A 27,896-nucleotide genomic window follows, 5' to 3' on the forward strand; every position below is an offset into this window, starting at 1 on the left:
TCTGCAAATCATACAGCTATATCACAGTTGCATAATGTCATGTAGTGGGGGGAAAAATCCCAAAGCGGTTTGTATAAAAATGTATTGAATACTGTAAATAAATAAAAAAACAATATATAATATAGAATATTTGGCAAATGCATGGCCACTTCACAGAAAGTACAAACATCCATCATTACAAAATTCCACAAAAACATTCTTGACAAACATGTTAATAGAATTGTTAGTACTCTATCTCTGTTTTAAGCAAATGATAATCTTACAGAACATCAAGCTCACTTATGTTTAACTGTATGCATATGTTCTCTTTAATGAATGTTATTTGTTCATTCTGTTCTCAAATCATCTAAAATCCTGACCTTCTCCAGTCAAGCCATTTGCTTCTCAGTCTCACCCTGTCTCTCTTGCTCTGCCTCTTTCACTCCGTCTCACGCTCCTTCTCCCCTTCCTGGTGTCTCTCTCTCTGCCTCTCTGTGTCCGTCTCTTGCTCTCTCTCGCACAGCAGGACTTGGCAGCCCATGGCAAAGCAAAACAGGATCTCTTTGAAGGTCTTCCTCATCTCCAGGCTGCGAAAGGCGTAGATAAGGGGGTCGATCACAGAGTTGCACATGATGAGAGCTAGGTAGGTGGTGAAGTGGGACATGTAGCACAGGCAGAATGGGTGTTGCGGACAGGCCACCAGGAGGATGAGGTGTAGGAAGAAAGGCGCCCAGCAGCACACAAACACTCCCAGCAGGATGGTGATGGTGACCGCGCCCTTCATGCAGGTGTGGTGCCGCGGTGCTTGATTGTCAACAGTGACAACTGCCGGGGGCAATGCGGCAATTCGTTGCACATGGAGCCTGGCCAGAAGGAACATGTGTACATAGAGCGTGGCCATCAGCACCAGCATGGTGAAGAACATTGTGATCAGACAAACAATGACTGTCTTGCTCTCGGAATACACGATGAAGACGATGCCGCAGATGATGCACATGAGCCAGATGGCGCCAATGGCATTCAGTGCGCGCCGAACAGTCACGATGCTATGGTAGCGCAATGCGTAGAAGATGGTGACATAGCGGTCGATGGCAATGGCAAGGAGGTTGCAGATGGACGCCACTAGGGAGATACAAATCATGGAGTCGAAGGTGTTGTCCATCAGCCGCACAAAGTGGTCACTCAGTTGTAGGAGTTTGCTTCTCAAAACCGCAATCACAATTGTCTCTAGGGAGTTGGAGACACTCACCAACATGTCTGCAGCTGCCAGGCTGCAGAGGAAAAAATACATGGGCGAGTGGAGGTTCTTGTTTTTCGCAACAGCGGAAATGACCAGGATGTTCTCCAGGAGACTGATGATGCCAAGGGTGAGGAAAACCTCCGCATGGATCTGGACCTGCTGGCACAGTGCCCCCAGTGGAGAGGAGCTGGTACTGCTGTTAGATGACCACAGTGGTGCGCTTCCATTCCTGGGTTCTGGTTCCATGAGGCTGAGTTGAGCGCTGTCGCTCTGACGGGGTACATGATGGTAAGATCCGTTCATTGGGAGCCACAGAACAAGGGACAAAGTGAAAGAGGCAAAAAAACTGAGACACAAAGAGAAGGAAACACTAGAGAGAAGCAGAGTGGCAAGGAGAGGTGAGGAATGGAGAGGAGAAGAGAAATCAGCAACAGAAAGAATTAGTGAATAACATGTCTAAAGAGAAAAAGCTGGAAAACAAACAAAAAATGACCAGGAAAGAGTTTTTTTTTTTTTTAAATGAACAAGACTGACATTAGATGTAGGGTGTAGGAGACGTAGCTGAATTGGTCAAAAGGTGTTGCTTATAAGTCCTCCTGTATGCTTTCCTGTGAGAGCCAGAGCAGACTGACTGTACCTGATGCCCCTGCTGACACTGTCTCCACTCAATGCAGCGCTCTCTTCCACTCCATGTGTGAGTGAGCGAGTGAGAGAGAGAGAGAAAGAGAAAAACACAGAAGGGAAAAGAGAAACACGAATGGTGAAAAAAAAAAACCAAGTGGGCGTTTGACATCACTCACATTCAATTCTTAGCATTAACTTAATATGAAGGTCTCAGCAGATTCCATGAACGGGCTGCTATGCACAGTACAGTTTATAAGTCAGTGAATACACACACACACACACACACACACACTGTTGACCATGACTACTGTAAGAAGAAATTTCTTGCTTTATCTGCCTTTGACTAGCAAACAGCACCATACTGGCACAGTTACATCCAAGGACAAAGAACCCAAAAGAAAACTGGTGAGTGGGATCTTAAATGAAGCAAAAAATATGTTGTATGGAGATGTGGTTCATGGCTATTTTGCATGCAAAAAATCTCTAGACCAAATAGCTGAAACTTTCACAAAATATAAAATCTGTAATCACAGAAATGTACAGAAACAGCCTATAAATTGCAGAAGAACTAGTCTACCAATGGACTAGTCTTTAAATCGTCTTTAACCTTATGTTTTTTTCATCGCTGGGAGGAAAACTAAATTCATACTACATGCTGCAGTTCCCAGATACTGCACTAATGAAGAAAAAATGACATTTTTTCAAAGATTATAAATGAGAACGGTTACAACCTCGTGTAGCACAGAGCAAAAGAGAGGCAGACAAAAGTTGAAAAAAGCAAATCCAAAATAATAGTCAGTAAAATGGTCCAGAGTCATAGAACGAATGCATACAAAATACATGACAATACAGAACACATGACAACAAACAGAAAGCAAAAACACGAAAACCAGGAAAATAAACAAACAGGCCAAAAACACGATACCGAGAACATGATAGAGGCTACATACAGAGGTGTAGTACAAAGGCTATGTACAAACAGACATGACATCAGCTAGCATAACTGACCAGCAAAGCCACAGAGAAAAACACTGGGTATAAGTGCACAGGCCAGTAAGAACTAAACAAGAAACAGCGGAAACACGGGTGGAAAAACCAAAATGAAGAGGTGGATAAGAAAAAAACAAAACAAGGAAGCACATGGAAATGAAAACCAGGAAGTAAACCAAAACAGAAGCACATGACAGGTTGCTAGAGAGGCCAGGTGCCAGGGAGGGGCAAAAAACCCAAAACAAACAAAAAAAAAACCATGTGGCACCAAAGTGCATAAACAAAACAAAACTGAACAAAACAGACCATGAGCAGAAACAAGAGTAGAAACAGACAGGAAGGCAAAGGCAAAGAACAGGGAAAGGAGCAGGGTATGAAGTGACACAGGGAGCCGGCGCAGGAGCAGACGCAGGCGCAGAAATCGAAGACACAGGAAAAGGAACAGAACACAGTGAACACAGAAGCAGACACAGGAACAGAACATGAAGCAGAAACAAGAGTAGAAACAGACAGGAAGGCAAAGGCAAAGAACAGGGAAAGGAGCAGGGTATGAAGTGACACAGGGAGCCGGCGCAGGAGCAGACGCAGGCGCAGAAATCGAAGACACAGGAAAAGGAACAGAACACAGTGAACACAGAAGCAGACACAGGAACAGAACATGAAGCAGAAACAAGAGTAGAAACAGACAGGAAGGCAAAGGCAAAGAACAGGGAAAGGAGCAGGGTATGAAGTGACACAGGGAGCCGGCGCAGGAGCAGACGCAGGCGCAGAAATCGAAGACACAGGAAAAGGAACAGAACACAGTGAACACAGAAGCAGACACAGGAACAGAACATGAAGCAGAAACAAGAGTAGAAACAGACAGGAAGGCAAAGGCAAAGAACAGGGAAAGGAGCAGGGTATGAAGTGACACAGGGAGCCGGCGCAGGAGCAGACGCAGGCGCAGAAATCGAAGACACAGGAAAAGGAACAGAACACAGTGAACACAGAAGCAGACACAGGAACAGAACATGAAGCAGAAACAAGAGTAGAAACAGACAGGAAGGCAAAGGCAAAGAACAGGGAAAGGAGCAGGGTATGAAGTGACACAGGGAGCCGGCGCAGGAGCAGACGCAGGCGCAGAAATCGAAGACACAGGAAAAGGAACAGAACACAGTGAACACAGAAGCAGACACAGGAACAGAACATGAAGCAGAAAGCAGAGCAGCAGCACAACCAGACACAAACATTGGAGCAGTGACAGGAGCAGACACAGTGTCAACACATGGAACAGATGACATGCTAACAGGCTGAGGATGACAAAAATCCCAGCAGGGAGGACGAAGACACAACCAAACATGACGCCAGATGAGGGACAACCGGAAGCAAAACAGGAACAACAAATGTAACAAATATGTACATGGGCACACACAGGAACAGGAACCAGGACCAATCCATGCACAGGGGAAGTCAAAAACACAGAAACAGGCACAGGAGAACTCACTGCAGGCACATGCACATGGAAGGCTGATGGTGAGGCCACAGCAGACACAGTAGGCCCCCATGGACAGCAGACACAGATAGGTGTTGGACAGATGGGAACTATATGGCAGTGACGACAGCAGGCAGGTCCAGGGGTGCAGCCACAGGAACAGTCTTGCCATGGGGCTTGGCCCAGGATCAGACTCAGAGGCTGGAGGGTCTGGAGGTGTGGCCACTTTAGTCACAGCCGTGCTGTTGGACACAGAAACAGGAACTCTAACGACGTCTTCCAAGTCTGGATCAGGAACTAGGACAGCATCTTCCACACCTGGAACAGGAACTTGTACGGCATCCATAATGCTGGGGACAGGAACAGGCTGGGTGGCCTGCAGGACAACCACTGGGCCACACTGCTTGACTCTGGATGAACAATCAGAAGCACAATCCTCTTGGCAGAACTCTCACAGGCTATGGGAAGCTCACAGTGGCATTTGACAGCTAGCTGAGTACCATAAAATGGGTTTCCTGAGTGTTACTTCTGTCTACTCATGTCTTGTGGTACAGGTTGATCCTGTAAAACCAAAAATGGGTGGATGAGAAAAACTGGGACGCACATGGAAACGAAAACCAGGAAGTAAACCAGAACAAAGAAGCACATGTCAGGTTGACTAGGGAGACCAGGATACCAGGGATGGGGCCAACTATTTTATTTTTTTTTTTTTTTCAAAGAGGTTTAGATTATTTTCTGAGATCTGTGAAGACCTTCATTGTGAATTTTACAATTAATCATTTAAAAACAATAAGAGATTCAAATCTTCATGAGATGAACTTAACCTGCACCTTAGACACAATTCCGAAATCATTTTAAAGACACTGGAGCAGAATTTCTATGTAGTAATTTATATATAGAAATTCTGCTCCAGTGTCTTTAATATGAGAGAGATAGATAGATTCAAAGTTGTAGTAAAGTGCACAGAGTTTCTAGAGAACAGAACGTTTTGAACAGAGGTACTTCATCAGCTGTTCAAGCAAAGTGCAAAGCGCATAGAAGTGCATGTCTACATTTTATTCACATTGATTTGTTTTATTTACATATATTGTGAAGCACTTTGAGTTACATTTTATATATGAAAGGTAGTATATAAATAAAACAATATAAATAGAGCACAAAGCACAGCTTTGGGGTTACGTTTTAGATATGACAGCATATCTACAGCTCTGAAAAAAATAAGAGACCACTCCAATTTTTTCTTAAATCAGCATCTCCACATGTACAGCAGCCCTTCCATTCAAGTGTTTGTTGAATTCCTTCACAGACACACCTCATTCTACTTAATGAGATGCTGAATAGGTGATCAGCTTAACAAAATCCTGTTCTAACGCGCAACAAAACCACTGCTGCTGTCATCACTATTCTCTTGTTATAGGACCAGATGGATGGGAAAAGCACCCAAAAAGTAAGTGCAGTCAAAACACAGCTACAGACCATGCCAAAAGATTTGAAAAGAAAGGTTCTTAATGAGGAAAAGAAGGGTTCAATTGTACTGGCAGAGGGATACAGTGAGTGTCAGGTTGCTTCCATCTTGAAAATTTCAAAAACTATGGTTCTTAAGAACAAGGTCAAGCAGCAAACCTCTGGAACCTCTGGAATGTGATCAAGAGGAAGTTGGATGGTCACAAGCCATCAAACAAAGCTGAGCTCCTGGAATTTCTGTGCCAGGAGTGGTGTAAAGTTATTCAACAGCAATGTGAAAGACTGGTGGAAATCATGCCAAGATGCATGAAAGCTGTGATTAAAAATCAGGGTTATTCCACCAAATATTGATTTCTTGACTTATTCTAAGTTGAAATATTAGTATTTTGTTGTTTATAAATAAGTATGAGCTTGTTTTCTTTACATTATTTATGGTCTGAAATTTCTGTAACTGTTTTGTTATTTTGACCATTAGTCATTTTCATAAAAAAACATGCTCTAAAATACAATATTTTTTATCTGGAATTTGGAAGAAATGCTGCCAGTAGTTCATAGAATAAAACAAAACTTCTTAGCCTGGTCAAACACATACCCATCAATTGTAAAACTAAATAAACAGATTTCTGTAGTGGTCTCTTATTTTTTTACAGAGCTGTATTGAGTAATATTAAATCCACAGTTTTTGTATGACTGCATTGTTATGGTCATCTGAATGCCTCTAAGGGTCTGTCCTGTCTGCAAAACAGCAGGATTCTTATTTGTTTATTGTCCCCACAACCTGCAAAGTTTCATTCATGCAAGTACTTACAGTTATGTGCAAAATAATAGCAGTGTGTTTAAAACAACTGAGAAAAAGCTCAATCCTCATAACAGCATTTATTTCCATATACACAAAGGCACTCAACATCCAATTCTTCAGCATAAGGCAACATGATATCTTCCAGTATTTTGATATATTTCCCAAGTTGTATTATCTTTTCTGCCAAAATCAGTAATTAAGTACATTAGTGATGTTAGACTGCTATTATTTTGCATATAACTGTATAATAATGTGTATTACTTGTAGATAATTTTAGAGAATGTCACTTAAACATAAAAATGTCTTTGATTTGCATAAGCTTTGGCATGGAGAGAATCATAGTTTAGCTTAAAGAATTTCAAAGCAGATAGAGATAGCAAGGCAGATGGAAGAGGGATATGCACACCACCAGGTTATTGATCATATGATTTCTCACCTTCAAGGGCCATGTTCTCAGCATCAGCATGAAAATCTCTAGAGCAAACAGCATAAGATTCACACTCCTGTGCCTAACACTTGATCGATCATACTGATTCTTGTTGGCTGCCTTCTCAAAAAAAGCATTCTGAAAAGAATTAGTTCAGCAGTTAGACTGATACTTCGATCTAAGTGATAGGTTTGATTGTGCAGTGCAAATCCAGCTGCAGCACTTGATTTGAGAGAATATGGAGGTTTGAGATATTCAATTATCTTTTCTTTAGATAAGTGGCTGAGTTCCCCAGAAACAACCCCAGCGAACATGAGGAACCCTAGCTTTCCTCTCCCCTCAGAGCAGAAGCCACTGATCCCTGCCATTTAATATCGACTCAACTTTGATAAAGACTGAAACAGAGCCATAGGCTAAGTGTCCTGATGGATACTGTAGTCTAAATAATATTACAAATTTTTGTCATAGGTTTTGTATGCTCTTTAAAGCTATCACTATTCACTATCATGTTTAGACCTAGTATTACAGAATGTGCTATTTATTTGTTGGAAATTCCTCATAGTCTTGTCTAATGTATGTACTATTATGTATATTGTAATATCTATTGTCATTGGATAAGCAGGAGATGATAATTACCGTGATACAGGTCTTCTTGACTAATTGCAGTAAAAATGGAAGCAACTGTTACTCCACATGAGCTTTTGGATTTGGTCTACATTGTTCACTGCTAGGCTTGCGTTTCATGCTTCAATATGCCAGAGTGACGTGTGTTGCATGGCGTTTAGATCACATCACTGAGATTCTTTGTCAAGGTAAGACAAGCTGTTAGGCATCTAGAAAGTGCAGTACCCCCTGAAGGGTCATTTTTAAACATAATGGCTGGACTGGGGAGTGGTCCCGAACGTTGCTTTTGCAGTGCTCATATAGATGGGGACATAGCCAAGGAGACATGGACAGGAACCTCTGAACGGTTTTGGGTTGAACTACTCTTGGACCAGTAATGACCAAGGAAGTTGTTCTGCAACAAACCTATGTAGTATAGTATTATAAGTAGTATTATAAAAGACAAGGCCAAGGGGTATTCCAATCTACTTTTCAAATCCCCTCACAGTAAAGTTCACTGTTATCAAGAGGCCATTAGCTTTTCCACTGCTTTACCTCCTGGTTCAACTTTTCAGCTAATTGTCAGCTCTGTCATAATAGAACTATTATGTGTGTGACTAGAAGTAGGATATTTGTAATAAATACAATACTTAGTCTGGCGTCACCAAGCAACTAGAGCCACAGGCAAGAGAGCTGTGCCCGAAAAGGGACCACTTTCCTTTACCAAGCATCCCAAAATGAAAGGCTGTGATTAGTGGTGCGACTTGTGTATTCAGGATCTCAAAAACAAGAATAATGAAAATGGAAGTAAAAAAAGATTGTTTTTCATCAGGTACAAAGAGCCCTCTCAGGTATGAACATGGATGGGAGAGCACGCGCACACACACACACACACACACACACACACACACACACACACACACACACACACACACACACACACACACACACACACACACACACACTGGTGTCATGGCATAAACACATATTTTGCACTTGTTGTCAAGGAGAAGCAGAGGCAACACAGTGCCATCTGAACCTGTCTCAGTCTAGAAAACAGACACACATGCACACATATATACCATAATAATGTGTACATTCATCAGTTCAGGATAGCTAAATCACTAAACTAAATTACTAAATCACTAATGAGCCAGTTCACATTATTGGTCTGTTTTTGCCTGTTCCTGAAACATCTCAACCCAGTAATCAGCATTTTATAGTCTGCATTTTATACACTGTAGCAAGCATTAGAAAAGTGATTGTTTACCTTTCACCTGATTTATGGCCCCACTCTTAGTGATGTCATTATTGTTATTTAAATAAAAAGTACATTGAGTAAACATGCTGACATGAAATTAAGTGATTGTCCTCCAGAGGGCATAGATGTGGAGCAGAGGGGCAAAATTGTAAAAGAATAAAAAAACCAAAAAGCCTTTATTTATTTCCTTTGTAAAGTAGTGGAAGCCTGTGTAGGTAACAAGCATTAGAACTGTGAGTGTAGCATTTAAACAGAATGCGAGAAAGAATACCCACGCAAGACCCAGCATGAGAATTACAAAAGGCAGGAAAGAGCTTAATACAAGATGCATCCATCTCACTCACTGGTTATCATTTTGTCAGTCAAAATGATGTCAGTCAGTGGGTTACACACAATGAAAATCATGTTGGGGATAAGGACTTGACATGCTAGTAAACAGATTTATTTATAATAAGCAACTGTTCAGAAATCCATGTCTACATTAAAAGCAGTATGCATATTGGTTCTTTGTTGCTAATGTACTCATGAAGGCTAAGCAGACTAACCACACTGAGTGTGAACTGATTACTTTGATGTGCAAGGCCAGTGCAATAGAAAGGCTCTGCTTCATATAGAGATCATGAAAGATGCATGCTAAGACTGCAACTATAAAAACATTAACTTAAGTGCATCAAATTATACAAACAATACAATATAGCTTGACAAAGGACCAGAACCTGTCTTGTATGGAGAGGACACAAAAAAAAGACTTGAAAAGAAAAGTTTCTTAAGAAAAAAGTGCTTACATTTTTAAAAGAAGAAAGAGCTTACTGGTTCCACAAGTGTTGGATTTAGGTAGTGGTGACATAGATATCTTTATGTGGGTGGTACGGACCGCCCACACACACACACACACACACACACACACACACACACACACACACACACACACACACACACACACAAATTGCAAGTCACGTCAATGATGTCACGATGTCTCTCTGTGGGACAACTAATCATGTCGGAGTAGACGCCCTATGTGTTACATTCCCCAGTAGTTTTGTTTACCTGTAGTCAATCCATGTGCTTCTGTTTGCATGGAATCCCAACTTTGTTTATGCATCGCTTATCACTCTGTGGTCTACAGCTGTTTGTTTTTATCATGTCTAACCTCTTTGTATTTATACCACTCTGTTTCATGTCTTCCTGTGAAGTGACTGAGCGCTGTTCTTCCAGTTTCTAATGTCTAAATGTTCTTGTTTCTTTAATAATCCATTTTCCTATTATATTGCCCTTGATATGGAATGTGGATTAATCCATTCTTCTAATCCACTGAAACATACACTAGTGCAGTCTGCCTCTTCTCTCATCATCACACCTTTATTCCTGTTTGTGAACTAGGCAGGCTACTATCTGGGAAGGTTTTCCATAGAGAAGTGGGGCAGGGGTAGGTTGACCTTAGGTCTCCCCACTGGAAGCCCAAGTTAGAGGGAAACTATAAAATGTTGTGCCTCTAACTTTGTACAGTTGCACGTTTGTGTTGTAGGTCTATAGGATTTGTAACATTTCATATTATTTATGTGTTTTGTTAGCAATTTATGAACTAGAATTTGTTACCATTTGTCTTTACTTCTTTTTAGTATTTGAGTCTTTTATATATTTTTATACTTGTGTAGTTTTATGATTATTTGTATCTTTCCAGATATCTTAATAAAAATTAGTTTGGGCAGAAATGTGCTTTTATTGGGGGTGGGGGTGTCCCAGAGCACCATACAAAGTGGAACTGTCCCTGCGTTCTGCTCCTCTTTTAACTATCTGTGTTTCTGAAAAGAAATGGAACTGAATTTATAGACCAACTGCACACTGTAATGAAATGCTTCATTGTGTCACTTTCCATTCCAAAACCTCCAGTTTGGCTAGATGAACACTAAGCCTAAGGAGAACCAAAGAAGATTCTCAACCTTGTCTTACATTTTGAATAAGACTAAGTCTTACTGCAGCAGCACACACACATAATTTTGGCCAGTAACCTGGAATGCTGAAACCTAAAATGCTACCAGAATGCCGTTTAAAAGAATGAATACACTTAAAGACAGTAGTCATCAAAATGAGCAACCTACTACATGCTAGCTCTTATTTAACTCGGCGCATGTCCTGACATGGCTGTGGCACTTATGTTTGAGATTTATATCTAAGCCTCAACAGAAGAGCTCAGGGTCAATGTCCTCTGTAGTCACTGATAAGAACCAGCCTATATGTATAGCTAGCTTTCAAAGACTTTCATTCAAATGTGGTTATAAGCTAAAATCCTCTTGGGAGGAATGACTGTTCATATTATACTGTGAAGAATAACACAGTAAATGTTCCACATAGGTACTTAAATATCATTTTGAGTATTCAAAATGGAATATTTATGGTTTTAAAGACTACAGTTAAAAGAGATGGATTATACTTTTACAATTAAATTTACATTTACGGCATTTGCATTTACATTTACAGCATTTACCTTTAACTCCATATCATTTGTCTAATAACTAGTTACTTTGGTGAGTTGATAAAGTGTATGGTGGATGTTTGAGTGAACTGGCAGAAAATAGTTAAATAGTTAAATTTATAGTTACATTTTAACAAATGACTAAATTTTATTTTTTTTGCACTTAAATAAAATGTTTTGTTGACAGGCAACTGCCTACTTATATTATGCTTCTGTCACAAGCAAATTTGAGGAATAATTTAATTATATCTGTTTTTGTTTATTTGGTTTATTTTAGTTCAAAGACTTGATTACTTTACCTTTGTGAATATATGAGTTTCACGTTTAAGAGAGTAATGTTACATTCAGTGGTGAAAATTATTCAATATACATTTGATACATTTTCATTCAGTTTCAGCAACCATCCGAATACTATTGAACACACACTGCATACATTCTACTTAAGTGAAAGGTTTACGTCCTTCTCCAAACCCCGGACTAAAACGTAGCCCACTGATCCGTACTCATAACCACAGCTTTTACTCAGTCACAGCATTACATTTAACATATATAACAGACCACATATCGGCACTCGCTGATAAAGGAGTCTCGTTACTTTTGCCAAAGTAAACCTACGAAACACAAAAGAAAAATATTCATGACCATATATTTATTAGTAAACTGTCCGCTTTACAAGACGATCTTTTAGGCATTTGACTAATCATCTCATGCCATTGTTTTCGAGTCTTCTTATCCCTACAAAGTGAATGCGCCAATCGTGAACTTCATTGTTACACTCTATATGGTCAACAATCCAGCAGATTATAAAATAAGAGGATTTACATGATGCACTTATTACATTCCCGTGATATAGTATATTTCTGATATAGATTCTTCTAAGTTCCCTTTGTCGAACTGAAAACTTTCTAGACAAAAGAAGAAAAGCTCTGAAAACAGAACTACGCACGACGAGTTAACGTGTAAACCAATAGTTAATCTTCTCCCGCCGTGCTTAAAAAATCAACAAATAAAAGGCGATAAAGCTTGAGAAGTAGCCTCGATGGTCTGAACTTCACCAACGCACGCTGAATAGAGGGGTCCGCTAAAAAGAAATACAATCCGTACAATACAACTGCGTTATGGAATTGGTAAAGTTCTCCAAAAAACTCTGGTGCGTGCGTAATCAACTTGTTCTGCTCCTTGCGCCTCTGGTACTGCTTCCGCTGCTGTTCGTTCTGCCGGCAAAGGTAGGGTTCACTGTTCGTTATGTAAGCACACGTTGCGATTTTTATAGTGAATCTTCGTTGAAAGACGTAGTTTAACGTCAAGAGAAGACCATGTGTGTGTGTTTGACGACCAGTATGGCCTTACAGTACCATGTAATTTATCATGAACAGACACATATGCAACCTCTGATTCACTGGACAAAATAACAAATTTATAATACCTATTAGCCATTTCTAACGTGGACGTGCCATTCTATTCTTTGGTTTTCAAACTGATATTTAGGATCCTTATTTAGGATATTTAGGATGATGAGTCTTAAAATTTTTCACTGACCCCAATATAATAAATTAATTGAATAATCAGTGTTATGAAGGTAGGTTACTTACGACGTTTGTTTCTCTGAAAGTATTTATAGGTTGTAGAGATCCTTGTAACTATACTAATTAAGGGTCCTAACATGTAGTGCTGGGCCTTCTTGAAATTGTTCAAGTTTTTCTAATTTTTCTATCTTTTTATTGCTGGTTTTAAGGGTCAGAGCATAAAATGCAGCAGTGTAATTTTATTATTACAATTGCTTCTTCTTCTTCTTCTTCTTCTTCTTCTTCTTCTTCTTCTTCTTCTTCTTCTTCTTCTAGTCATCAGTCTTATCAGCCTGAAGGGGGCTTTACAGCACAGCATTAAACGAAATTTGGTACCAAAATATCTACGACTTTATAAAACTCAACAAACATCAAAAACAGGCTGACATGTAAATTGTATGGTCTCCACTGGTCAGTCAATGCCTGCATGGTGTACATGTGCAATGTATACATCTGTTGCTTAGGTACTCTTTGAGTAATTCTCATGAAACTTGACAGGAACATTCAGTTATGGAGCTTGAGGTAACCTGCTGATTTTGGTGCATTCACCAATAGGAGAGGCACTATAACATATAAAAGGTATTTGAAATCTGAGAAATCAGCCAATCCCATTGTGTGTAAATTGGGGCTAGGTGTATCTGTTATTCATTTCAAATATGGGTCTAGAAACTGGAAAGCTTCCCTAGCAAATTATTGAAAATATGTTGACTTTTAAACATACTATGGCTACCACTTATCAGTCAATCTCCAAGAGCAGGATTTCAATGTATTAGAACTCAGGAATGGGCTGTCAGATTATCAACAAACTCGAATGACATGTACAAAACCCAGATTTCAACCTTGTCAACCAGATTTCATTTCAGACAATTATAACAGGCAATTGAATGACATATACTTTTATATTGAAGTTATATAGTCTTCAGGAACATTCTTTGGAAGAAAGATCCTATGTCTCACACATAGTGTGACACAGACTGGTTTACATTTTAGAAAAGCAGTGCAGAGCAATAATCAATAGTATCACAGATCACCCAAACATGAATTTTTCAGACTGAAATCATGGTTCAGTTTCAGGGGTGTAGTACAAAGCATTAGGGGCAGTGGTAGCTCAGTGGTTAAGGTACATGACCTCTAATCAAAAGGTTGGTTCAAGCCCCACCACTGCCAAGTTGCCAGTGTTGGGCCCCTGAGCCTAATCCTCAATTGCTCAAGTTGTACTCACTCATAATTCTAAGTCGCTTTAGATAAAAGCGTCAGCTAAATGCCATAAATGTAAGCATTACCTGTCCAACCTCCTAGTGGCCCTTTATCTCGGTGTACTGTGAATTTGGATACACAATGGTATGGTTATATAAGAATGAATGAGAGCTATTGACAATTTAAACTAATAATGCATACTTATTTGGAGGGTGCTAAAGAACATGGGGGGGGGATAACACAGGCCTAATGTCCATTCAACCACATCCAACCATTCTTCAGCCACATATCTCTTCATTTACCCAGCTGTTATGCAATACATCTCGATCTCCTCTCCCTTTCTGGCAGGAGGGGAAATGTCTGTATGTGGTACTCCTCATGGCACTGTTCTGGTGTACGGAGGCTCTCCCTCTAGCTGTGACTGCCATGTTGCCCATCTGTCTCTTCCCTACCATGGGCATTCTACCCTCCAAGAAGGTCTGCCCTCAGTACTTCCTGGAGACTAACTTCCTCTTCTTGAGTGGTCTGCTGATGGCCTCAGCAATTGAGGAGTGGGGTCTGCACCGGCGCATTGCTCTCAGGGTGCTCAAGATTGTTGGAGTGAAACCAGCCTGGTGAGAGGTCTAATGTGCATTGCTATGTATTCTGACTGTGTTTTAGCTAAAATGATGTTTTGCTTATATAAGCATATTATGTTCCACAAAGCTACTGAGTGGGGGGTTTAGGAAGTCAGTGTGGTTATTTAAGGAACACTGTGGTAAGAGTTGAGTTGACGTGAAAGAAGCAGAGGCAGGAGGGCTTATTAAGAAATCAAGGAACAAGGTTAGTTAGCATACAGTTATGAAGCTGGAATTTAACTAATCAGGCTGCATTGCACAATGTGTTTCTTTAAGAGAATGACAGGCTTTGGAAATGTTGAATTTGTCCTTTAGAACTGTTAAGAAACCGAATGAACCTTTATGGATTGAAATATTGTTCTAATAAAGTCTGCATAGGGTCATTGATGTTGTTTCTTTTCAGTTTTTTTAATATTTACCAATCTGTTTCCTATGTTTGCCATGTTTTCTGTATTTGCACAAATCAATGTTACAGCAATCTCTATCACAACAAAACACCATAAACCGACCTTCATCATGATGTCTAATCACTTTATATATATTCCAATACCTAAAGTTCTGGCCTTACATTCACCTTAAATGTCTGATTTTAGTTAGAACACATTCCAATTGATTGCCTGAACATTATAAAATTATTAATTGTCAAATAAGCTATTTCAAATAAGTTATTTAATTTTTTAATCAGTTCAGGTATTTTGTGGATTTTCTGTAGGTAGAATGCAAAATATTTTAGTTGACCATGAAATTTCCCTATGCTGGTTATCATACCTATCAAAGGATCTAACTGGAGCATTTATATCAGCCAGCTTTTCAGACAAAGATGCCCAAGTTCCTGAAAAGTACTTTCAATTTCTGAAAGTAACGAGTGTGGACTGAGAATTGATGAACATACTCAATTGTCCTATCTCTGCTGAGATGTCCCTCTGCATTTTGCAGTTGCAGAATGCACAGTGGAAATTCAGTTTACACAGACTTACAAGAAATATTAAGCTTTTTTTTTAATCCTGAGTCTATCATCTAGCAGATAGAAAGGTATAAAGTGCATAAAATCAAAGCTGGAAAATACCAGCTCAATATGCCTAAGAATCTTGGGCCTATCCGAAAGGATTCCAGTCTACTTTACTCTTTCTCAATCTCGGTGTAACTGTTCTCTTGAGTTACGGTATTCCTGTATCATTGTGCTGTTGTGCCATCCCCAAAACTGTCATTTTGTTTGTGCTCCAGGTTGATTATGGGCATGATGATCACTTCCTCCTTCCTCTCTATGTGGCTGAGTAATACTGCAACCACAGCCATGATGCTACCCATCGCTAATGCCATTCTGGAAAGCCTGTTTGGAGACCTGAAGACACTGAAGGACAACTGCAAGGTGAAGGAAGTTCCTGAAAGTAAGTAGATAAAATATTAAGAGTGTACATTTGTGGCCTTTTGTACATGAGTTTGTTTCATGTTTCTTTCTGGCTGTAAGTGAGTAAACACTTTTTTTTTTTTAAATTGAGCCCTTGTAATGAAAAATCATACTTGTATATTAATTTTTTTTGTCTGCATTGTACAAAATAGAAACAAGATTATAAAGCATTATTGCAAGTTTTATTTTTACATGCCAACATGAATTAAGGTAAGTCTAAATACAGAATGTTTAGCGTTTTAATATAATTTTAATATAAAAGGTGTACAAAATCAAAAACTTATATAACTGATTACACAAAAAGGGGAAATGGCTAATATATGGATTTTCATGGCAAGAGCTCAGTTGTTCACCCAAACTGTTATAATGTAATGTAATGTTGTTATTGTGTCTAAGAAGAGCTGGCTTCTCTATATTTCTTCATGATGTTCTATATCCCTGTGTCACACTTCTGTCACACTTATCCAAATGTGTTTTTGAGTTGCATATGTATGCAGTTAGAAGACACATCAGGAAAGCAGACCCCAATTCAACAGCTATTGTCTAGCTCAACACTTTGATGTCTCTTTTGCATGCTGATCCTGTTCTGTATTCTATATGCTTTGAGGCAGTGTGATCTATTAATGCCATCTCATATGAGACTAATGTGAAACTCACAAGACTTTTCTTCCAATTAAATTTCAAGCTCTTTCTTAGGCAAAAATAGATGAGGACATCAAATACTCATGGAGCCAGACATATATCCGTATAACGATTTGTGTGTGGAATAGCTAAACAATCTAGTGAAAAAAATGTTGCCATGCTTTCAGTGACAGCAGCAAGGGTTGCGTAGAAAGTAGTACAAAGATATTGTCCAACTGCAGACAACAGTTCCTTTGGATGGCTATAGTATGAGGAGGGATAATTGGAATTCTGGGAAGGGAAAGGACTCCTAGAACATGGGGTAGAGTTCAGTATAACTCCTGCCGAAGGACCACGGGATACATGTGGAAGTCAAGAAGGAACAGGCAGGAGACTGGGAAGTCGAAAGGTGTGACAGCTTTGTTACTGAGAACAGAGATGGAAAAATGTATGAAATTAATTTATGAGTGAGGCATGGTCAAGAATGTGGTCTTCCTCCAAAATTTCAGCTTTTGCAGAGCAGAATTAGACTGTAAAACCATAATACATAATCCAGTTGGTGAACTTTGAGCGATGACTTTTGTAGACAGTAAGCCTTTAGCATTGTTATGGTTCTGTAACATTTTTACATAGAGTTTTTACGTTTTTACATGTAAGATTAGCTGAGAAATGTCTTATTCATCAGGTAGGCAGAATCCATTAGTGTAACGTAAATCTTGAACTTGTATGGGCTTAGCACACTGCTTAGCACACTGTGCAATTAAAATATTATGTAATGGCTAAGAAAAAAGAAAAGCTGGGCATTACAGCAAACTCAGAGAGAGAGAGATGTGGGTTTGAATTAACATTATCGACATTAACACCCATGTTCTCCCTCTGCAGGTCAGTGTCAGGTAAAGCTGCACATACTGCCATCAGAAAAGCACATCCTGACTGAGGAGGAGAGGTAAAGGCATTAAGGGATACTGCTGCAAAACTGCATGAAATGTCGGTCAGGTCCACTGAAATGGCCTCTCTTAGATAATGGCCTTGACATCATAACATCGTGAATAATGGCCTAAGCAAATCAGGGTGTCATATCAAACTAATTATGTGGTAACCAAAGACTATGAAGGAGGTTTGGGTGCTGCAAATGGATGTGATGTTAGTGTGGATGTACTGGCATAACAACTGCATTATTTCCACTAAACAATATGCCTTGTAGTTGAATTATAACTGTCAATTTTGAGAAAAGTGTGAATTAGATACAATTTTAAGATTTCTGCTATTGACTAGCAGCAGTCTGGTCTTTGATTTTGTGCTTGAAACTGTCATCAGTTTATTATATCTTATTAGCCTCAATGCAAAGTCAAATGCACCCAGATTCTGAATCCTCATGTCCCGGCTGTATCCATGGCAACTGCACAGAGCTGATGGAATGGAAAAAGTGGACGAGAGGAGTCTAGAAGAGATCAGGGGAGATGCAGAATACCAGTTGAAAGTTTGGAAAGGATTCCTCATTTGCATTCCTTATGCTGCAAGCATCGGAGGTACGGCGACACTCACAGGAACAGCACCTAACCTTATCTTCATCGGCCAGCTCAAGAGGTGAGTGGGACCTAGTAGGACAATGCTCTCCAGACCTGCATCATGGCAGGAGAACTATCACACAGGCATTATCACTTAAATTCAATTAAGTGTCCCTGCATAAGTATTCTTCTGAGGAGCAGATAGTAATTTAATTCAAATTGTCTTTCATTTTATGAAACTGTATTAATATAGGTTTACACTCAATCTAGTTTTATGCTCTGACTCTTGTTTTTGGCAGAATGTTGGGTTATGGGTTTTTTTTTTTTTGGGACTTTAACCTATTTGTTCAAGCTGAAGATACTTCTATGAGTAGACTATTTGATAAAAGCGTCTGCTAAATGGCATAAATGTAAATAATAAATTTGAGATTTCTATGAAAAAAGATTTTTAGCAGTATTTAACAGTAAAGAAGTAATGCATTCTGGGAGGAAGCAGTGTATCTCTGGAATCCACAGTTCATCAAACAAACAGAGGCATAGTCACGGGCAGCCATCTTTCTGACATACACCGCGTGTTGCTCTAAAATCAAAAGGGTCTTATGACATTGTTTAGTTTGACTAGTCTTAATCATTGTCTCGACAGCTGACTTATAATTGATGTCACCCAAATCTCAAAAAGTGTACCATCGAAAAAGGGCAGTGGACTTTGATTAGCAGAGCTGTGAAGTAAAGATGTGAAATAATTCCCTCAGTAACTCATGAGATAACCTACATTGATTATTAACCTTAATTCCTCTTTGATGACTAATCAAGGGAGTGCTAAAAGTTCAAGAGGTCATCGCAATAACTGCTCAGACCTCAAAGATTATCTTGTGTAAGCATAAGCCCAGTCGGCTCGTTTTGCGTAATTCATAGACTTGAAGTTTTAGGTCATTCTGGTGTGCTAGCCTGAGATGTAGGTTGCCTAGGTTAGTTAAAATTATGTTTAGTATCTGATGCTATCCCCATGGAAATACATATGGCAATGCACCACTCAAAAACACTCAAAGAAAAATTGCTACAACATGCAATTCATATGCATAGCCCCATAGCAAATTTCTATACAAAGCTATTTTAATCTTTTGTGCTCTTCTAATCCATCTAAACCCAATCATTTTGTCTGTCTGACAGACTCTGTGGCTTTAATCTGTGCAAATAGTTCAGGTCGAACTACTGTCCTTACTTAATCCTTACATGTGTAAATACTAACTGCACTTTGCCCGACTTACAAGAGGACCATTGAAAAAAAGGCAAGTATAAACACTCCAGCACTTAGATTGTAACTAAGGCTTGATAGAGGATGGCTGAGGAAGAGTAGGCAGAAAATGAGAGATGCCCAGAGGAAGGATTTTCATTAAATGGCTCAAGAATGCCACCAGTAAAAGCACAGATGTTTTGCTGTTCACAGGTGAAATCTGGAAGAAAAATGTAATTGTAAGCAGATTTAGTTCAGTTTTCAGTTAACCTATAGATTGAGAATATGTTACCTATTGGGGAAAATCATTTTCTTGCAGTATGAGAGATTAGCATGTTGGTCAACAAAAATCTTTCAGTGAACGAAGGTAACTGTGTTTTGCAGTTACTTCCCACAGTGTGACTTGATCAATTTCGGGTCATGGATTGTCTTCGCTTTCCCGCTCATGGTCATCTTCCTTTTCGTTGCATGGATCTGGATTGCGATCCTCTATGGAGGACTGACCTCACGGTACACACATACACACACACACACACACACACATTCACACACATACACATACACACACACACACCCACATTCACACACATACACACGCACACACACACACCCACGCACACACGCACGCACGCACACACACACACACACACATTCACACACATACACATACACACACACACACCCACGCACACACGCACGCATGCACATGCACGCACGCACACACACACACACACACACATTCACACACATACACATACACACACACACCCATGCACACACGCACGCACGCACGCATGCACATGCACGCACACACACACACACACATACACACACACACACATTCACACACACACACACACACACACATACACACATACACATACACACACACACACACACACATAATCTGATATGTATGCATGTATGTTTGCCTACATCAACACAGACTGATGCCCACATGTATGTATGCATAAACTGTATGTATGTCCTGTGCATATTAATTTATTCCAGTCTGTGTGCATTGATCTGGGCATGAATGTGTGCATTGGACTGTGTTTGTATGCATGGTTTGTGTGCATACGTATGTGCATGTGGATGTGTGTGTGTGTGTGTTTGTTTAGATTGTGTGTAAGCAAACAAAAGAGCCACGCAGCTGCAGAGGCTAAGGCCAGAGCAATCATTGATGAAGACTACAAAAAGCTTGGGCCCATCAAGTGAGACTTTACACTGGGATTTTAGATTTAATACAAAAATGCACAATTTTTGAGAACACATAAAATGATATCCCTTTATGATATCCCTTCAAAATATACACTGCCCCCCCCCAAAATTAAGGGAACACTTCACACATCACACACACACAAAAAAATCAGATCTCGATGAACAATAGACTCAAGATGAAAGATTATAAATTGTGTACTTCATTGAGAATTAAATGCTGTAACAACAGTCAATGAAAACAAACTCATCAATTGGCTGTTATATATCTGACAGTCAATTAGAATTCCCTCTGAAGTACTAAAGTCAGTCAGCAAACACCTGAGAACTCACCAAAAAGGACTGGTAGCCTATAGTCTTAGCTATGAAGTTGCTCTATCTGATAAAGTGACCACTGAGTGTATTATGCCCTGGGAATGTTTTCTTGTCTTAGCTGTCATGTATCTTCTCATAATTTAGTTCTACTATGGTTTAGGAAATGAGCACAGTCAAGTGTTGGCCTGCATATATGGTCTTTGGTACCTAAGCTTTATGTGTAGACGTTTCTGTGTCAAGACATTTCCATCTCATTACTCCCAACATTGTCTGCTATAAATTCATATTGCTATTATTGTTAACACATACCATCATATCTTTAGTGGATTGGACATCTCTCTGATATTTCTGCAACCTTATATAGCCTCTTCTCTCCTTGTAGTTTTGCAGAGGGATCCATCTCATTCTTCTTTATTATCTTTGCTGTCCTCCTGTTTACCAGAGACCCTAAATTTGTCACAGGGTGGTCCATATTCTTCAACAAAGGGTAAGACACAGAATCTCCAGCTCTGGGGGCTGAGATTATTTCTGCGAGCATGCTTATCTCATAAATGCCCATTCTGAAGCCTCAGATTCAAAATGTCAGAGATTTCACTGCAAACTTTCAAGGTCATAATGCGCAATGAATCCATCAAGGTCACACACAGCACATATGAAAAAACTATTATATTTCTGCATTTCTACATGGTAGTTTAAATCAGGCATCTGGATCTAAAACTTTCTGTAATGCAGTGTTTTCTGTGAAACAAGAAGGAAGTAAATGAACAGTTACAAGCTGCTCTTACCTTTTAAAGGAATCTTCTTTTAGAATGCTCATTTCCCACCTAAACTACTCAAATTCTGAAAAGCAGCATTTAAGTTCATCTTGGTGATTTAGGATGGAGGCTGGGGTAGGACATGCTGTGAGCACACTCACCTGCCAAGCATCAGCTTTCTTTGCTAACTATTGTCATGAATACATTAGCAAGACTGGGAAGAGCTTTGAATCCAGTATCACATTCCTGGAGGCTGGTTCTGTGTTTCTCTGGTTCCTGGGACAGCTATGTTGCATAACTCTCATGGGCCTTTTTTTTTTCACAGTGCTGTTAATTGTTGAGCTTTTGTGGAATATTTGTTAGTAATGGTCGGAGTTAATTCCTGGTTGTGTTATGCAGGCTAACTTTGGTGGCAATGTGTCGATACTGGTGAGTGCTTTATCTCACACTTGATAGTGAGTGTTTTATGTCATAGTATGCCTTGCAGTCTAAAAATAATAGCAGTATTTTCTGTTGTAGTTGTTTTTATTTTTTTTATATATCATAAACTCATTGTTAATAAAAGCTGTCTAACTTGTGTTTTGCTTGCCAGCAACCAGAGTGTTAGAATAAGTTCAACTTATACATAGCAACCTATTCATGGAAACACAGGGAACCTCTGCATCAGGTGATAACGATGGAGAGATCCAAGAATCAGAGAGTGATTCAGAGAGCCATCACCTGTCTTTACTACACATTTTATCCCCATCATTCTAATGCACAGTGACATGAGGTGCAGAGATCCTGGCAAGCATATCTCCTTCCACAGTCTCCAACTGACCTTTCTCTGACTAGAGAGAGAGAGAGAGAGAGAGAGAGAGAGAGAGAGAGAGAGAGAGAGAGAGAGAGAGAGGCATGACATCCTTAATAGAGCCAAACAACAATTCATCCTCAGTAACATTAGATGCAGCATGAACTTGGTTAAGAATTATGGACTGTAAGGAGACTATTAGCATGTGTTGCCATATCAATAATCACCAAGTACAGCAGGTTCAGTGGTTCACTATTATAGGCTGTACATCTGCAAGATGTTTATTTACGTTTTCAGATACTATAGATGTTCGTACCCTCAATCAGCCAGGACTGACAGACAGTGTCGGTAAACGCTGCTGTCTAACTTGCCACAAAGAAAACCTGTTGTTATTATGCACCATCACCCCGCCCCCTTCTCTCCCTGAGGGGAAGAACACGAGGGAGCGAAGGAGCTTCAACACCCACTCTACGGGGTTCTCAGCTGTACTAACACTGCACCACAGCATGTGTACTAATGAGCATACACAGAAGAAGTGAGTTTTGGACAAAGGCAGAGACATACTTTGAGCTTATCTTGGTCCATTATGAACCACGCAGAGTCTAATGTGGGTTGCTAAATTTGTTACCCTAAATAATGGTTAACAACATTGTCTTCAGACCAGAAAGCAGAAGGCTTCAACAGGGTTTGAGGTTAATGGATAGTTAAACTGAACACAAATCTAGGCTCTGTTAAAGGCTTTTGTAATGCATATGAGAAGTCTGATTTCTGAAGCAAGATTTAAAAGAATATATAAGGACTACATTAAGTCAAAGAAAATGAGGCTATATTTTTTTCCTTGTACTTTTCTCCTCATGTTTTCTGTCTTATGTGTGCAGGTACGTGTCAGATGCTGTCACAGGAGTCTTCATCGTCTCCATCCTTTTCTTCTTCCCCTCCCAGCGTCCCTCGCTGCGGTGGTGGTTCAACCCTCGAGGTCAGAGCACAAGTTCACACCATACTCACATGTACTTGGCACTGATCTCAGAGCAGATGAACTACAGGTTCTCCCATGGATGTAGCAAGCCTGGAATATGGCAGGCATCTTAGATCTCTAAATAGTTACTGCCTTTCATATTCTGATGATTATGTTTAGATTAATTTTACAGAGATTACTTTTAATACACAACATGTAACTTTATTCACTTTATTGTATATGCTTTAAGAAAAAAGAAAAACATTATCAATGTAAATGTAACAAAATCTTTATATATAATAGTGTGTGCTGGTGGGGACCAGAGAACAGTACTGATATTTGATTGGTTTAAGATTCTGACTTCCACCAAACTTCCAAAGACTGCTGCTGCAGAACCTTCACACGCTGTGCTCTGCACCCACTGTAACGTTCCATAGAGCAGTGACGGTCTCACCCAGTGTCTTATGTAGGCTATGTCATTCCTGGATATTCCTGTGTTGGGGCACAATAAATAAGTTGTGGAATGTTAATTATTTAGCTTAGTACATTTTATCTTGAGCTCACGGTGCTACAGTAATTACAGTAATCTCACAAAAAAAAAAATGTACCATGCTTTCTTTTTAGATTTTAGAAATTACTCTCTAGTCTTCCTGTTGCATATGCACAGATATTTAAAGGAACTTCTTTCTTTGAGTTTCTTTAGAGCTTATTCTTAAAACATTAAGGTAAAGCAAAATTTGTGTGTTTATTAGCCTTCTATGTAACAGTGATTATTTTTTTTTAAACTAATGTTTGTTTTGATTAATAGAAGAATAATCTGTCATTGTTTTGAAAAATTTAAATAGGAAATCTATCAGCAGTTGAATTGAATGTTTACTTCGACACCTAAAATGAAATTAAAATCATTGTTTTATTATTTTTGAGTAACCACAATGCCCATAATATGACAGGATAAATATCATTCAGAAATGAGTAAATAAGGTAAAATGTTGAAGAAGCTAAATGTGTAGTCTCACCGTTGTCTGCAGCCTCTACCACCCCATATGTGCCTCTGCTGTCGTGGAAGAGAGCTCAGGAGTGTGTGCCTTGGAACATTGTCCTTCTCCTGGGTGGCGGCTTTGCTATGGCGAAGGGCTGTGAGGTAGACACACATACACTTTATTGGTTTATATTCTGTCATTTTACCTGACACACTGCTGGCAGTGGGCAGAAGGTTTTTTTTTCTTTTTTAGCATCCTTCTGCTCTGCTCCTGCCATGTAAGGTTGCCATGTGATTTGAGGCTAAGTGACAGCTAACAACAAAGTAGCCAGACATTGGAATTCTTCATATTATTTCTTCATATTAATTATATCTTACATATCTTATACTACTACTACTACTACTACTACTAATAATAATAATAATAATAAAGTCCATTGGCTAATAATGGCACTGATTCTAGACTGATATGCTTGTTTTTCCTTCATAATGGGTTGTTAGCTATCTTTAGAGACACAGAGAGGTATATCTCTCTCCCCATGACTAAAGCCTGAGTAGATAAGTAGATTCTCAGCCCAGACCTAAAGATTGAAACTGAGTCATGAGTCATGAACACAGACAGAAAGGGTATTCTATAGGTGGGGGTGCATAGGACAAAGGATCTCTGCCCCATTCTGTAGTTTTCATAATTCTAGCCACCAATAAAATCTTGTGATCAAAGCAGTCATTATGAGCCATGACAGGCAAAGATGTCACATAAATATTATGTTAAAAATAGTATTTTGTATTGATTTAACTCGCAGCCAATGTAGTAATGCGTAATAAAGGTCCTAATAAGGACTCCTCTTAATGCAGCAAAAGCATTGATCCAACCAAGAGGCATGGACTAGTTTCTTTGCATCATGCAATGAGAATATATTTCTTGGCTAGGAATATTGGTTAGCTGGAAGAAGGCAGATCTGGTAACCTGATTGCCTTAATTGCAAGATTAGGTAGAGAGAGACAAAGATTCTTCACAGCTACCCTTGATGCGACTAAAAAGTTATCAGGATCAGGGACATTAGAGAGCTTGCTTCTAGCAGTTTTTGAACAAGTTAATGTACTGTTTTTTTTCCTGAGTCGAGTAAGAGGATACACTTCTGTGTCATCATCAAGGCAATGGAAACTTAAACCATATGTATTCAGTCACTCACTTAAAGTCAATTTCATCGCAGCTTAGTTCAGATCAGCTCCATTCTGCTCATGCTATTTTAGTTCAGCTTGATTCATTTGCCTTGCAACAGGAATCTGGATTGGCTGTGTTGATTGGAAAGCATCTGCAGCCACTAGCTCATGTTCCTCCTGCTGTGGCCTCAATTCTCATCACAGCCTTCATCGCCTGCTTCACCGAGTTCGCCAGTAACACCGCAACCATCATCATCTTCCTCCCAGTCATCGCTGAACTAGTGAGAGGGTGTTCATAAGCAGAGCAGACAGCACACCACTGCCACACAGAAAGCATCAGCATGTTCAGTGAGAGAGGCGTACATGGGTAGTAAGGTTCACATTGCTGGTATGTTCGCTTGTTTGTTCTTCGCAGGCCATGCGTGTCAACGTGAACCCCCTGTACTTCATGATTCCAGCAACGATCGGCTGCTCATATGCTTTCATGCTTCCAGTGTCCACTCCTCCCAATTCCATTGCCTTTGCCTCAGGACACCTCATGGTCAAAGACATGGTAGGTATGCGGAAAAATATCAGGCTGGCAGGAGGTCACCACTGAAATTTTGCTTTATTTATTTGTCTTGTAGCAAATGCATGCAGGGTTAGACTTTTTTTTAAAGCAAAAACTGTTTGCTCTCTATTGCTGTCTATGGTTCCTATCTATAAAACATTACTAAATAGGCTTCCATTAAACCAATAAACACTTTCAGAGATATACAGGATCATGTGAAAAATAATACATGGAGAAGCTGTACACACATTTAATTTCATTGAGTGCACTGTTTCCTTTATCATGTAGTAAATGTATGCACAAATTTAAGTTCTTATATGACATATTTACTAAGTACATTAAGCTCTAAGGCCAAAAGATTTTACAAAATGGAAGTTCTATGCAGAGTAAATGAGGCAGAACAGTAAAACCAACAGAGAAACAAAAATACAAACTAAAAACACTGGTAAATGCTACACTATCAGAGTGACACACAAACACACACACACACACACACACACGCACACGCACGCACACACACACACACACACACACACACACACGCACGCACGCACGCACACACACACACACACACGCACACATATATATATATATGTGTGTTTTGGAACCGATGGAACTGCAGTTTTGGAACTGGCGTTCAATGTACAACCAGTAGTAATTTTGTTTTTAGAGTATTCAGAAAACAATCGAGCCACTCCATAAAAGCCTTAACATGGTGTCACAAGGGGTGGCAAGACTCAAATCACACAGGCACTACCGTTGTCTTCGCTTGCTGTTAACAGACTCAGAGCTGGTCCTTGTGAGGCCATTAATAAACAACTTCTCGTGATGATGTTTTTACAGGTGAAGACTGGGTTTATGATGAACATCCTGGGCATCTTGTGTGCGTCTCTGGCTATAAACACATGGGGATTGCACCTGTTCGCCCTGCACACCTACCCAGATTGGGCTAGGACTCTCAACACTACAGCAACCACAATGACTGTAACTACATTACCAGCATTTAACCTTACTGGATAGAGAAAGCCAAACACACACACACACACACACACACACACACACACACACACACACACACACACACACACACACACACACACACACAAACACACACACACACAGTCCTAAATCAGTTTCCTTACAGGTCTGATAAATAGTGGCATCTCACTTTCAGTTTGTTTGTTGGTTTATTTTTGCGGTTTTTTTTTATGTTTTCCTTTTTCATGCTACAAACCTTGAAGACTAAAACCAACTAAAACCAATAGAACAGTGCCCTCTAGTGCCAGTGCCAGGAACTGACTTTGTGGCCAACAAATTTAACTACAAGCCCACCAACTTTGAAGCCATAAAAATCATGACACCTTTTTTAATCTCAGTATTTGTATTTGTATTGTAACATTTTACCTTGGTAAATGTTTATCTGTTATTTTGTTGTTGACTGTGCTAGTTCTACATTATTCAGTTTTAGAAGTTTTGTATTTACTTCCATTTTTTTTTACTTCTCTAGAAAACATTAGTTTCACTTTTAAGTAAGACTCTTTTGCAGCTGTATCAGCTACAGATAAACTGTGATCACAAGAGGTCATAGAGTTCCTTCCTGGTTTGAGTAATGGCCTGGTTTTGAATAATGTCATATTCAATTGCAGGGGACCTAGTACTGGAATACAATGCACAGTGACTCTAAAACCC

At 39.6% G+C, this 27,896-nt stretch overlaps 2 protein-coding genes across 5 annotated transcripts; one reads left to right on the forward strand and one right to left on the reverse strand.

Moving 5' to 3' along the window:
- Positions 1 to 478: 478 nt before the first annotated feature.
- mc3r (melanocortin 3 receptor) lies at positions 479 to 6,053 on the reverse strand (the record flags this gene model as incomplete). Its single annotated transcript, XM_027029105.2, has 2 exons — positions 479 to 1,439; positions 6,037 to 6,053. Coding segments are annotated over 2 exons (978 nt in total), but the record flags the coding sequence as incomplete, so codon positions are not given.
- Positions 6,054 to 11,969: 5,916 nt separating this feature from the next.
- Positions 11,970 to 27,244, forward strand: slc13a3 (solute carrier family 13 member 3). Of its 4 annotated transcripts, XM_027029120.2 has the most exons (14): positions 12,541 to 12,557; positions 13,173 to 13,228; positions 14,442 to 14,707; positions 15,935 to 16,098; positions 17,622 to 17,685; positions 18,147 to 18,326; positions 19,866 to 19,991; positions 20,603 to 20,695; positions 21,397 to 21,501; positions 23,438 to 23,535; positions 24,543 to 24,655; positions 25,777 to 25,938; positions 26,073 to 26,210; positions 27,051 to 27,244. In XM_027029120.2, the coding sequence occupies exons 3-14, from the start codon at positions 14,472 to 14,474 to the stop codon at positions 27,225 to 27,227; spliced, it is 1,656 nt and encodes a 551-aa protein (XP_026884921.1). In that variant the 5' UTR covers positions 12,541 to 12,557; positions 13,173 to 13,228; positions 14,442 to 14,471; the 3' UTR covers positions 27,228 to 27,244. The 4 variants fall into 4 exon arrangements, with proteins under 4 accessions (XP_026884918.1, XP_026884920.1, XP_026884921.1 ...); XM_027029117.2 differs by lacking the exon at positions 13,173 to 13,228 and having other exon boundaries at positions 11,970 to 12,557; XM_027029118.2 differs by lacking the exons at positions 12,541 to 12,557; positions 13,173 to 13,228 and adding an exon at positions 13,262 to 13,292.
- The last annotated feature ends 652 nt before the right edge of the window (positions 27,245 to 27,896 follow it).

Source organism: Electrophorus electricus, chromosome 23 (assembly GCF_013358815.1).
Source record: "Electrophorus electricus isolate fEleEle1 chromosome 23, fEleEle1.pri, whole genome shotgun sequence".
In the NCBI taxonomy this organism is placed as follows: domain Eukaryota; kingdom Metazoa; phylum Chordata; class Actinopteri; order Gymnotiformes; family Gymnotidae; genus Electrophorus; species Electrophorus electricus.

Bases quoted from the DNA above. Each gene is read 5' to 3' on its own strand.
- slc13a3 (XM_027029117.2), top strand. From the start codon at position 12,450: ATGGAATTGGTAAAGTTCTCCAAAAAACTCTGGTGCGTGCGTAATCAA. The intron at 23,536-24,542 runs GTCAGAGCACAA...CGTTGTCTGCAG, and splicing joins GTGGTGGTTCAACCCTCGAG to CCTCTACCACCCCATATGTG. The intron at 25,939-26,072 runs GTGAGAGGGTGT...TGTTCTTCGCAG, and splicing joins TCCCAGTCATCGCTGAACTA to GCCATGCGTGTCAACGTGAA.